This window comes from Eretmochelys imbricata, chromosome 25 (genome assembly GCF_965152235.1).
Source record: "Eretmochelys imbricata isolate rEreImb1 chromosome 25, rEreImb1.hap1, whole genome shotgun sequence".
In the NCBI taxonomy this organism is placed as follows: domain Eukaryota; kingdom Metazoa; phylum Chordata; order Testudines; family Cheloniidae; genus Eretmochelys; species Eretmochelys imbricata.
In genome coordinates, this window is record NC_135596.1 from 4,738,808 (window position 1) to 4,749,223 (window position 10,416).

Consider the following 10,416-nt stretch of genomic DNA (forward strand, 5'->3'; position numbering starts at 1 on the left):
GACCCAGGGGAGCAGGGAGGATTCCTCCCCCCGGCCCAGCCTGTCTCTGCCTCCCCTGCCCGTGCCTGGCTCCTGCTCCCAGCTGGGAGCTCTGCTGGGGCCCTGCTACCTGGCTGCAGCTCCAGCCAGGGACAGGCCCACAACTCAGCCCTGGCCCTGGCAGGGAACAGTGGCCACCCTTCCTCCCCATCGCCCTCGGCCCTGAACCGGGGCGGGGCCCCCAGCCCGGCACAGGCCCCATGAGGGAGGGGGAGGGGGAAATGAGGAAACCGAGGCCCAGAGATTAAGTGATTTGCCCCCAGGAAGTGGTGAGGGGGCTCCCCCAGCCCAGCGCTGTATTCCCACATCCGCCAGCTCCTGCGGGCCTCCACTGGATACACGCAGCCCCCAGTCACAGCCCCAGCCACCAGCACGAGGCCCAGGGCAGTGCTGCAGGGAGCCCGGCGGGGCTGTGCGCAAAGCCCAGCGTCTGAGAGGGGGCAGGACGAACAGGGGAGGGTGCCGACGCCCTGGCAGCAGGCAGGATTCCCCAGGGCGCTAACCCCTGCTTTTGGCAGAGGCTCAGCAAAGGCAAAGGGGCAGGGAGCCGCCCCAGGTCTGCGACCGACACTGGGCGCCGAGGTACGGGGCACGCAGGACTCACTGGAGCCTGCAGCTGTTGGCCCTATGGAGGGCAGGCGCTGGGTGCAGGGCCAGGCATGGAACCCAGGAGTCCGGGCTCCCAGGCCCAGGGCGCAGCAGGCAGCCATGCTCCTGTCAGTGCTGTGCAGGCTGCGTTCGTTCTTCACCGGGCGGAAACGAGTGTCGAGTCCCTGGCTCTGGGCCCATGGCTGTGGAGCCGCTTGGCCTTTTCCTGCTGTTCCCTTTACGCTCATTTCACATGGGGTGAGGGGGGCCCCAGCTGCAGAGCAATTGGCTTTCTGCCTCCCCGTCCCCTCCTAGAGAGCCACGGCCCCCACTCCGGGTGCAATTCACCGCCTGCTTGGGGTTAACGGGAGGTTGCCTCGCTAGCACCCGATCACCGTGTAGGGAAACAAAGGCGAGGGGCACCCAGAGCCCCCACTGGTGGGGCTGGACCTGCTCCTGGCCTGCTGCGCTGTCCCCCCAGCTCCATGCCAACCGGGGGGCACTCATCACCCCCCCCCGCCAGCCCCTTGGTCAGTGGCAGTTCCGGGTTGTGGGGGGCAGGCAGGGGGGGACTGAGAACAGCGCCTGTGATCGGTGCTGGGGTCGGCCCTGGAGCAGTAATTACACCCCATTTAGTCAACAGCGAGTGATGGGAAGCGACCGGGCTGTTATCCCCAGTGGGCTGGGAGGCCGTGTCCCTGCAGCCACCACAGCCCGCCCGATTGTGGCACCGTGTGAGCAGCCACTAGCCCGAGGCTGGCAGGCTTGGCTGCACCAGGAGCCCTGGCCCACGTGGGCTGCGGGCATGGCACCAGTGGGATGCTTCGTCTGCAGCTGGCCCTCGGGTTACTCTCCAGCCGCAGCCTCAGGACCCTGCCGGGAGATTTGTTAGCTGGACGAAAGGTGGCATTACCACCCCTGCCGGGGGAGTCGGCTGCAGTTTCAGCTCTCGGCCCCCCAGTAACTGGGGGGATTCCATTTGTTTACGGAGGAGGGGTTGAACCCACGCCAGGTGCCCTCTGAGCTAGCCTGTCTTTTCACAATATTGCTGCCCCCCACAGCTGTAGTAATTTGCCCCGCTCATTTGCTTAACCAGTTTTCTCTTGTTTATGTGAAGATACAAGACGACCTGAAACCAGGGCGGAGTCAGGCTGCGCTCAGCGCCAGAGCCTCGTCCCCCCAAAGGACCAGGCTTGCTGCTGGCAGATGCCACCCTTAAAAATGGGCTGGAATCCCATGGCCACGCATCAGCCCTCCCCCCTCATCCTGAGCCGTGTCTTGCCCTCAGCTGAGCTGGGGCTGATTTTTAAGGAGACTGGGGGAGGGAAATTAACCAACAAGGCCTGGACCAGGAACCACTCCTTGCTGCTGAAATGCAGACAGAGCAGTGCGGATGCAGAGGACAAGTTGAACTTCTCCTTCTGAGCGGTCAGGAGCTTCAACGCTGTGCCTTAAAGACCCCCCCTGTGCTGCGTTTCATAGCGCACCAGCTTCCCTTTGGTAACCTGCAGAAGCCCTGGTGCAGCTGATTTCGTTGCACTCGGGCTTCCCACTCAGCCACACGGTTTGCAACCTCAGCTATACCGGACGCAGGGATTGAACTGCACTGAGCAAGCAACTTTCACGCAACCCTCAGCTGAGGCAGCAAAACCGTGATGGAATCGGTCCGGCTGCTGCGTCCTTGTGCCAAAAAGGAAAGGGGCGTTTTCGGCTTCCGCCTGGGGCCCTTGGCGAGAACACGGATCACAGCTCCAGCCGGGCCGGGAGGGGAGCCCTGTCCCGCGTGAGCAGCTGCATGGCTGTCACAGTAGCTGTGCAAGGGCGCTGGCCTGCCGGGCCCCAGAGGCAAGGACAAGCCTCCTGCTGACCTCCCTATGGCGTTTCACTCCTCCAGCACTGAGTGTCACAGGGACGCTCTGGGCCCCAGCGGGGCTCCCTTCGGGCACGGGCTGCTGGGGGGGGGCTGCTGCTGTCAGACTCCAGGGGCCCCAGCCAGGCCTGGGGGAGATGAGGCTGCTGCTACAGCCATGGGGGGGGGTCCCCTAGCACCACTGGTCACAGCCCCTGCAGCTGCTGGGAGGACTGTGGCAGCGGGTGGGCCGTGGGTTCCGGTCAGTTACAGGCAGGGGGCTGGGGGTCTGTGTCATAGCACTGAACCCGGGGCATATGGCCCCCGCCCGTTCGTTCAGGAACCAAGCCCAGCACCCCACTGCCCAGCCGGCTCCAAGAGCAGAACAAGGGCCCAAACCCACCCGCTGGTGCCACCCACCCCAGGCTGGGGTGAGAATCCAGGTCAGACTCGCGCCCTGTCGCCATGGGCCAGACTAGCCAGCCCCTCCCCTGCTCTCCGTTGAGCTTGGCACAGTCCCTTCCTCCAGTGCTGCAGGCCAGCGCTCAGAGTCGGGGTAGCCAGGTGATGCCTGGGGAGAGTCTGGGGGCAGCACCGCAGGGCCGTGCCCCAGCCTGGGCAACACCAGACACTGCCCATGCCTACCCCTGGAGTTCAACCAGCAGGATGAGCCATTTCCTACAGCCCAGTGCTGCTGTCGGCCGACCCTGGCAGCTTGCCTGTGTCCGTCCCCCACAAGCCCCCGGGGCCGTGAGAGGAGGATGGGGTAAAGGGCTGGGGTCTGTTGTTAATAAAGACAAGCCAGCCTCACGCTCCAACTCGTGTGTCTGCAGCAAAGCTCTAGGCCTACAGGGAGGGCTGGGAGCCCAAAACAGAGGGATCCCACGGGATGGGGGCCACTTGAATCCCTACCATTCCCCTGCCCTGCAGCAGGACCCTCTAGCCTGGACGGACGTTGGGCCCCTGCCTTGCCGGCTCCCAGGACTGGCTCTGGGCAGGGAGAAGCCAGGGATGGGGGCGCTGGTGAGTGAGCGGGTCCTTGAGAGAACAGGGGTGGGGAGGAGGGCCAGGTAAACCCAGCTGCCCAGGCAGGAGAGTCCTGCGGGGGGGCGGGGGAGATAGTCTCAGGAAGCTGCTGGCCCTGCTCATCCTTTCATGGCTGGGGCAGAACCGTTGTCAGCCCCTGTGGCTGCCTGGAGTGGGAACAAAGCAGGGGTGAGAGGGTGGGTGAGCCCTGCCCCGGGCACGGCCAGCTCAGGGCAGCAATGATGCTGCCGAGGAAGAACAGAGCAGCAAGCCTGGGGGCCCAGCATCAGCCATATCCCCTACAAGGCCCCAAGCCAGTGTAGGGAGGAGCCCAGAGCAGGTTCTGCCCTTGGCACCTTGTGCCAGGGGAAGGGAGGCCAGGGGACTAGGGGTGGTGGGTGAGCCCGAGAGCACCCTAGTAAGTGCATGTCAAGGGGAACCTGGGCCCAGCCCGGGAGCACAACCAGCCAGGAGCCCTCTTGCCCTGCCCACACGCAGCGCCGGTGCCTGCCCGGGGCAAAAACGAAAGTTCTGGGGGGAGGTCGCTGCTAACCCCTCTGGCTGTCGCCCACTCCGGCCCCAGGGCTCGGCCGAGGGGCAGGGGTTGGACAGAGCAGGGAAGGCAGCCGGGAGTTTCCCGAGTGGCGATGCTGTGTGCTCCCGGCGGGAGGGGGAGCCCGCTGGGGGTGGCACGGCCCTGGAGGCGGGCGCATGGGTGGGCAGGACCTGCTGCCAGCTCAGCCTGCGCAGACACAGGCCTGCCACGAGTACTCCATGTCCCCAGGGCTGCTGGCCACGAGCCCAGCCAGCCACGAGCCCAGAGCCAGGCTCATTGCAGCAGGACTCCCAGGAGAGCCCCTGGCAGCCCCACTCGCTCCCCTCAGCCCCCCAGAGGCAGCCTGTGGCAGAGCAGCGTTTACTGGTCGGTGGAGGGCTGGGCGCTGAAGAGCGGCCAGGTGCGGAGGTCCCGGGTGGTGAAGGCGGGCCTGTGGGCAGCCAAGCAGGGGACGTAGCCAGCGTGGCCCTTCAGCTCACTGCTGGCGCGGTTACGGTTGACAACTGTCGAGGGGAGAAGAGAGCAAGTGAGTGGGGGGCCTGGGAGAGACTCCGAGAACCACACTGGAAGCAGCCAGGCCTCGCCCATTGATTTAACGCTGCTGGCCCCTTCACACGCCTTCCCCAGGGCGCTCGGGATGGTGCGGGTCTTAACCCTGCTTTGCAGCTGGGGGACAGGAGAAGGGACGTGCCCCACCTGTGAGAGGCCATGGGGACAGGACAGGGGCCAAGCTGCACCCGAATCCACCTCCCCCTTTACAAACATACTCAGGCTAATGGCATGAGACTTAGCACTGCTCCAGGCCTCGCCCCCAGCCCCCCCGGCAAAGGAGGGGCCAGATCACTAGCCCTGCCCCGAGAAGGAAAGCGATTTGCCCAAGGTCTTGCAGGGAGTTGATGGCAGCATGAGAGGCAGAAGCCAGGAGTCCCCCAGCACACTGCCTCTGGGCCCCCTGCGTGAGTGTTGGGGGAGGGGGGGACAAGGAGAAGACTCAGAAGCAGCAAAAGGTCCGTAGGGGGTGGGAGTCAGTGACCTGCTTTGCCCACTCACTCCCCCCAGCCCTAGAGATCAAAGCCACAAGCTCTTACCATACTCCTTTCCGAGGACAGGTTTGTCTTTCCAAAGGAAGGCCCCCCACCTGGTACTGGGCTCCAAGTACTGAGCTGGGACCACTGGGTCATACAACGATACCTCCCGCAGGTGCTGGGCATAGGCTGTTGGAGAAAAGCAAGCTGAGCAGAGTCACCGGGATGGGGCCCAGGCGTGGATCAAGGAGATGCAAAGCATGTTCCAGCAAAGCCCACGACAGACTGTGTGGGAATGATCTTCACAACAGGCAATGTTCCTGCTGAGCTCAGCCAGTCAGCGAGGGGCTAGTGCCTTGAAACCCGCAGGTTCCCCTGCTTTATAGTTATTTATCCTACTTAACACAGCTCTGGCTAGTCTTAATAATGTGATCCTTTTCTTGTAACCATGTAAACTCCGGGCCTCGTTAATGTCTTGTGGCAAGGGGTTCCACTGGCTGGTTAGGCACCGTCACATGCAAAGGATAACATTTTACACCTCAATCATACTGCAATCAGCCTCGTGCAAAATACTGGTTTTAAATGCATAGAAAAAACATTTCCCTGGCCCCTCTCCCCACTGCCTCAGCTTGTCAGTTACTTGAAAACTGATTTCCGCAAAACATCCCAAGGAGTCACCAGGGGGACAGGGCCTGGCACGGAAAATTTCAGCCCCCAAGGAGATTTTCCCAGGAGGTCACAAGCGAGTGCCTTTGTGTCTTGCAACCCTCACGTGAAGCGCAAGAGATTTCAAAGCTGAGCCCGCGTTCCCCAAAGAGGGAGGAGCGGGGCTCTGGAAAGACGGGGGTTAGGTTGGGGCATGTGCAAAGCAGCAGCCAGGGCAAGGGGGCAGAGGGAGTTCTTAGCCCCTGCATTGCAGAAACTCAGGCCCAGCTGATGCAATTTTGCATCACACCCAGTCAGCATGCATCTGTCAGCATGGATCCGTCTGTGCTGACTTGCCTCATGCCCTGAGCCGTGGTGTCCCGGCCCCGGGGCCTCCTGCCGCAGTGCAGAGGAGAGCTCCTTCTCCACCTCCAAAACGCAGGTACCAACCTTCCCTGCACAGCTGTCCAGGTCCTTCCAGCTGTTGCACAAAGAATGTGAGCTCCCCCTACTGGACTGTTGGTGCATCATACTGACCCTGAGTGTCCAGCACGGCCCTGATTCCCCAACGTGCCCCCGGGGGACCTGGCACGTTCCCACAAGGGGCAAATGCGCAGAAGCAGCAATGGGTGCGTGACTCATGCAGAGCATCAAAGCCTCAACTTGCTCCCACTTCCCATAACCTTGGGGCACCCTCGACCTCCCTCCCCCAATCACTGCCCACAGCCTCGCTTGCGTACGGCACAGCCTTGACGCTGCCTCTGTGGAAATCCTGCATTTCCCCTGGCCTTGGCTACAGCAGCTCTGGAGCAATCCCTTCCCCCACTCCCACGAGGGCCGGTTAGCCAGGCTCCAGCGCACACGCAGGGTTAGAGGGGGTCCCATCGGCCCGGCCTGGGAATCAAGGTCAGCTCAAGACGTTCCTTTAGAAAAAACCTGACAGCAATTAGGCCACTGGTCTCATCTTGGACAGTCAGCTCTTCAGGGCAGGGAGCGTCCCCTTGGTCGGTGTTTGTTCCGCGCCCATCACAGTGGGGTCCCAGGTGCTAGGATAACACACTCACTAAAAACTCATCATGTAGGCAGGTTGCCATTGCTACGCTCAGCTCACTCCCTAAAGGAGCCTGGCACGGAAAGATGCCCCATGCCATTAATTTGAATTTACCCACATCACCTCTGTATTCATTGTAGAGATGAGACTCCCGTGGCCTATAAAACTACTGCCTTGATTCCCCCGTTGCACCGATCCCATCGGCTCTCACGCCAGGGCCGAGCGAGGGCAGAACTGGGCTGAAAGCTAATTGGCCTGATGCCCCGTTACCCTGCAGCTAGTGCTGTGCAGACACAGGGCAGCAGGCAGCCCCCGGAGCTTTTAGGGCATTGGTTGGGGCTATTATTAAATGGCTGCTCCAATCGTGTGTTTAACACATATTTAGCCAAACAAGAGGAGGAGAATCTGCAAGATAATCAGTCAGGTTTCTTTCAGCCCATCTTAGTGACATTATTAGTAGTTTTTTTTAAATTAGCGAAGTGCCTTGGGGCATGTCTCCTCTGCAAATCCTCCCACCCCCACCTGGCAGTGCGTGTAAGAGGCCAGATCTACAGCCCTGTGCCCCCAGGGTTTGCGCTCCCGGGCCGAAAACAGCTGTGCTGACGATCCCACTCCAGCTCTGGGACCCGGCGAAGGGGTGGGTCTCAGAAGGCAAATGGGAGTATCTGTACAGCTGTTTCCAGCCCTGGAGCACGAGGCTGAGTTTGAAGCCCTGGACTCAGACTCGTTGCTGCAGGGTTTTCTTGCCATGCCATTGGAGTCCGGGCCCGTGACCGCAGTTTCTGTGCGCTGGGGGCTGGGGACACAGAACATGAGGCCGGTCCCCTGCCGCCACAAGCCTTAGCAGAGATTTTTGAAAAGGACGATTAGTCAATGTTCTATTTCCCAGCATCCTACAAACGTGTCTTAAGGACAATACACATAAGTAGCCAGCCAGCAAGCTGCGATCAAGAGCCCAATGCCTCAGGGAATACAGCACCAATGAGCGTCAGAGAGCAGAAAGCTTTCAAGGAAGGTTCTGTTTAGGCCCCTGCTCTCCTCTGGATTCCAGTGCCGAGCAGCGTTGCCCCGGCTGGGAACCCGGCATGAGGGGAGCATTCAGAGAGACTGGCGTGGAAATACGATTTAAACTTTCTTATCAATCGTTATCGGCCTTTGAGATCCTCTAATGGAAAGGGCTGTACAAACATTTAGCGTCATGACTCCATTGCCCGGTAGCTCTTGCTGCCGTTTTACAGGTAGGGAAACCAAGGCACAGAGCGGTTAGGTGATTGGCCCACATGTCACACAGCGAGTTGGGGGCAGAGCTAGGAATGGAACCCAGGATTTCTGCCATAGTGCAAGACCCAGAAGTGAGCAGCCACCCGGCACATTCACCCCCAGTTACTGAGTCCGCACTGGGGCTGCACTCCCCTGGGCAAGGTGCTAGGAACACTGGAGTCACCCCCACGGTTCTTGGCGCTGCACTCTATTGTGGGAAAACTCGCCTGGCCTTGCTCAGCACCGTGCCCGTCTGCAGAGTGAGACCTTCCCCAGAACCGTCCCGGGCGATGACAGGAGCCAGCTGTTGGTATCAACGGGATGAGTTTTGGAAGCAGGCGGCTGGTGCCCTGCCCCACGGGAGGTATTTTGACAGTGGCTTGTCACCCTGTGCAGGGCTTTGCAAGGGGCTCCCGCGAGCTGCAGGCAGACACAGGGCAGCCGCAGCGTTTAGTGGCTGGTGGGTCCCGCTGTGGTGAACGGCTCTGGGAACGGTCTCGATCTGCAGACAGGCAGAGTGCAGGACACGAGACCGAGGGCAGGTTTCAAGTTCTGCACACCGGCGCTGTCTGTCTCTGCACGCGGCCCCCACTCCCAGCCCCACCTCCTTACCAGGGGGCAAGGTCTTCCGCTCCCTCTCGGCATGGGAGCGGGCCCAGCGGTGGTAGGCCTCGCGGCTCAGGCCGCTGGTGAGCGTGTACCAGGCGTCTCGGTTGTCGCTGTTGGTCAGCCCCGTGTACCAGGTCTGGGAGATGGCATCTCGGCCCATGGGGGTGCACTTCCAACGCACGGTCTGCTTCAGGATGGGGGCATTGCGGGGCCCATGCAGCGTGAGGTACTCGTCACTGCGGGCGGAAACGAGTCGTCACTGCACTATCTCCCGCCGAGGGAGGGATCGCATGGCCTGTGGGACAGGGAGAGAACACGTGGGGCCAACCTGGCTCCTGCTCCAGGCAGCGCACACAGGGAACTCAGAGCCAGGCTGCTGGGGTCAGGGCTCAGCGAGCTGGGGCAGGAGCTCAGAGAAAGCTGCTTCCCACAGTGGAGAATGGGGGATCCCTAGGACACCCACATGGGCTCAGCTAGCAGTCAGAACACGCATGTGCACACATGTCCTAGGTTTGGCCAGGGGTCAGAGGGCACACGCACATGCTAGTGAGTAACCAACTGCTGTCTAAAGAAGGCAAAGGCTGCCTGTCAGCCACACGCAACATACAAGAGCCCAAGATTTACATGGAATGGGAGCAGGGGGTCCATTAAGAATCTGGTAATGAGGGAGAACAGCCAGCAGTGAGGGGTACAGCAGACCGTTGGTTTCAGGGTTGCTTCCCATCCCCACCAAAGAGGTATTTTGGTTCCCTCTTGGCGCCAGCTTGGCTGCCTGGCAGACTCAGTGCTACTCACCTTCCGTCACAGACCCCCTCACTGCATTCTGGGAGCAGATCATCATCCCCACTCTACCACCCGGGAAACTGAGGCCCAGAGAGGCAAAGTGACTGAGCTGGGATTGGGACTCAGGAGGGCCTGGCTCCCAGCCCCGCTTCTCACTGCCACCAGCCAGCGAGGGATTCCAGGTATTACAAGAGACAGAGACCTGCGGTCGGACGCCGGCAAGCCTCTCACCTGTACAGTGGTGTCGGGAAGTCTGTCTCCAGCGTCCCCTGAGGGACATATGGTCGGTCTGCCTCCAAATCCATGCCCCCTGTGCCTGCCTTGTCCAGGCCACGCTGCTCCTGCCCGGGCCGCTGCCGGCTCACTGCTGCTGCCAGTCATCTTTCTGGGCTACTGTTGCCCAACACAAAGCATGGCAACCATCCCCTAGCAACCAGGCTGGCAAAGCAGGAGGCAGCTAGACTCTGCCAGGAGTGGCAGGTTTAGGGCAGCCGCCCTGGGGGCGGGATTCAGGACCATTCCCTCCGGGGGAACGGGAAGGTCGTCTTCTGGCTCCTCTCAGTACAACGAGGCAGGGTGCCCTAGGATCCGATCTGGCCAGACTCTGCTTTTTTACACACACACACACGGCTCGATTACACCCTTGTGAGTTTGCCTCGTTCAGTTCCCACCCCCCACACATGTACGCTTCTGGCTGGGCTGCTAGGATTTGCAATGCTTCCCCCGCCAAGGTGTGTGTGTGGGGGGGTGTTATAGCAGTGGGCAGCCTATCTGACCGACACTTTCTGGTCAGTCGCTTTTCTTGATCCATTCCTGCCTGTGGGGCAACGCACAGACCCCTGCCGTCAGTAACCCTCAGAGCCAGGAGGGCAGGATAGCTGGGTAGCCTTCTTGCTGCAGGGAATTCAGTTTTCACCCCAATGACAAGATCCTCCCTCCAGCAGAGAAGCCTCCCAGCAGCACCCCACCCGCCTAGACAGGACGC

The 10,416-nt window shown here is 61.2% G+C and overlaps 1 protein-coding gene across 1 annotated transcript; it reads right to left on the minus strand.

The window, feature by feature from the left end:
- Positions 1-4,418: 4,418 nt before the first annotated feature.
- Positions 4,419-9,736, minus strand: TEKTIP1 (tektin bundle interacting protein 1). Its single transcript, XM_077841942.1, has 4 exons — positions 9,663-9,736; positions 8,652-8,884; positions 5,147-5,272; positions 4,419-4,561 (listed from the first exon to the last, which is right to left on the minus strand). The coding sequence occupies exons 1-4, from the start codon at positions 9,734-9,736 to the stop codon at positions 4,419-4,421; spliced, it is 576 nt and encodes a 191-aa protein (XP_077698068.1).
- Between the last annotated feature and the right edge of the window lie 680 nt (positions 9,737-10,416).

What these genes read in the sequence shown, in the direction of transcription:
- TEKTIP1 (XM_077841942.1), bottom strand. Translation starts at nt 9,736, where the DNA reads ATGGATTTGGAGGCAGACCGACCATATGTCCCTCAGGGGACGCTGGAG. An exon ending in TTCCCGACACCACTGTACAG is followed by an intron (nt 8,885 to 9,662) that starts GTGAGAGGCTTG and finishes TTCCGCCCGCAG; the next exon opens with TGACGAGTACCTCACGCTGC. An exon ending in GCGGAAGACCTTGCCCCCTG is followed by an intron (nt 5,273 to 8,651) that starts GTAAGGAGGTGG and finishes TTTCTCCAACAG; the next exon opens with CCTATGCCCAGCACCTGCGG.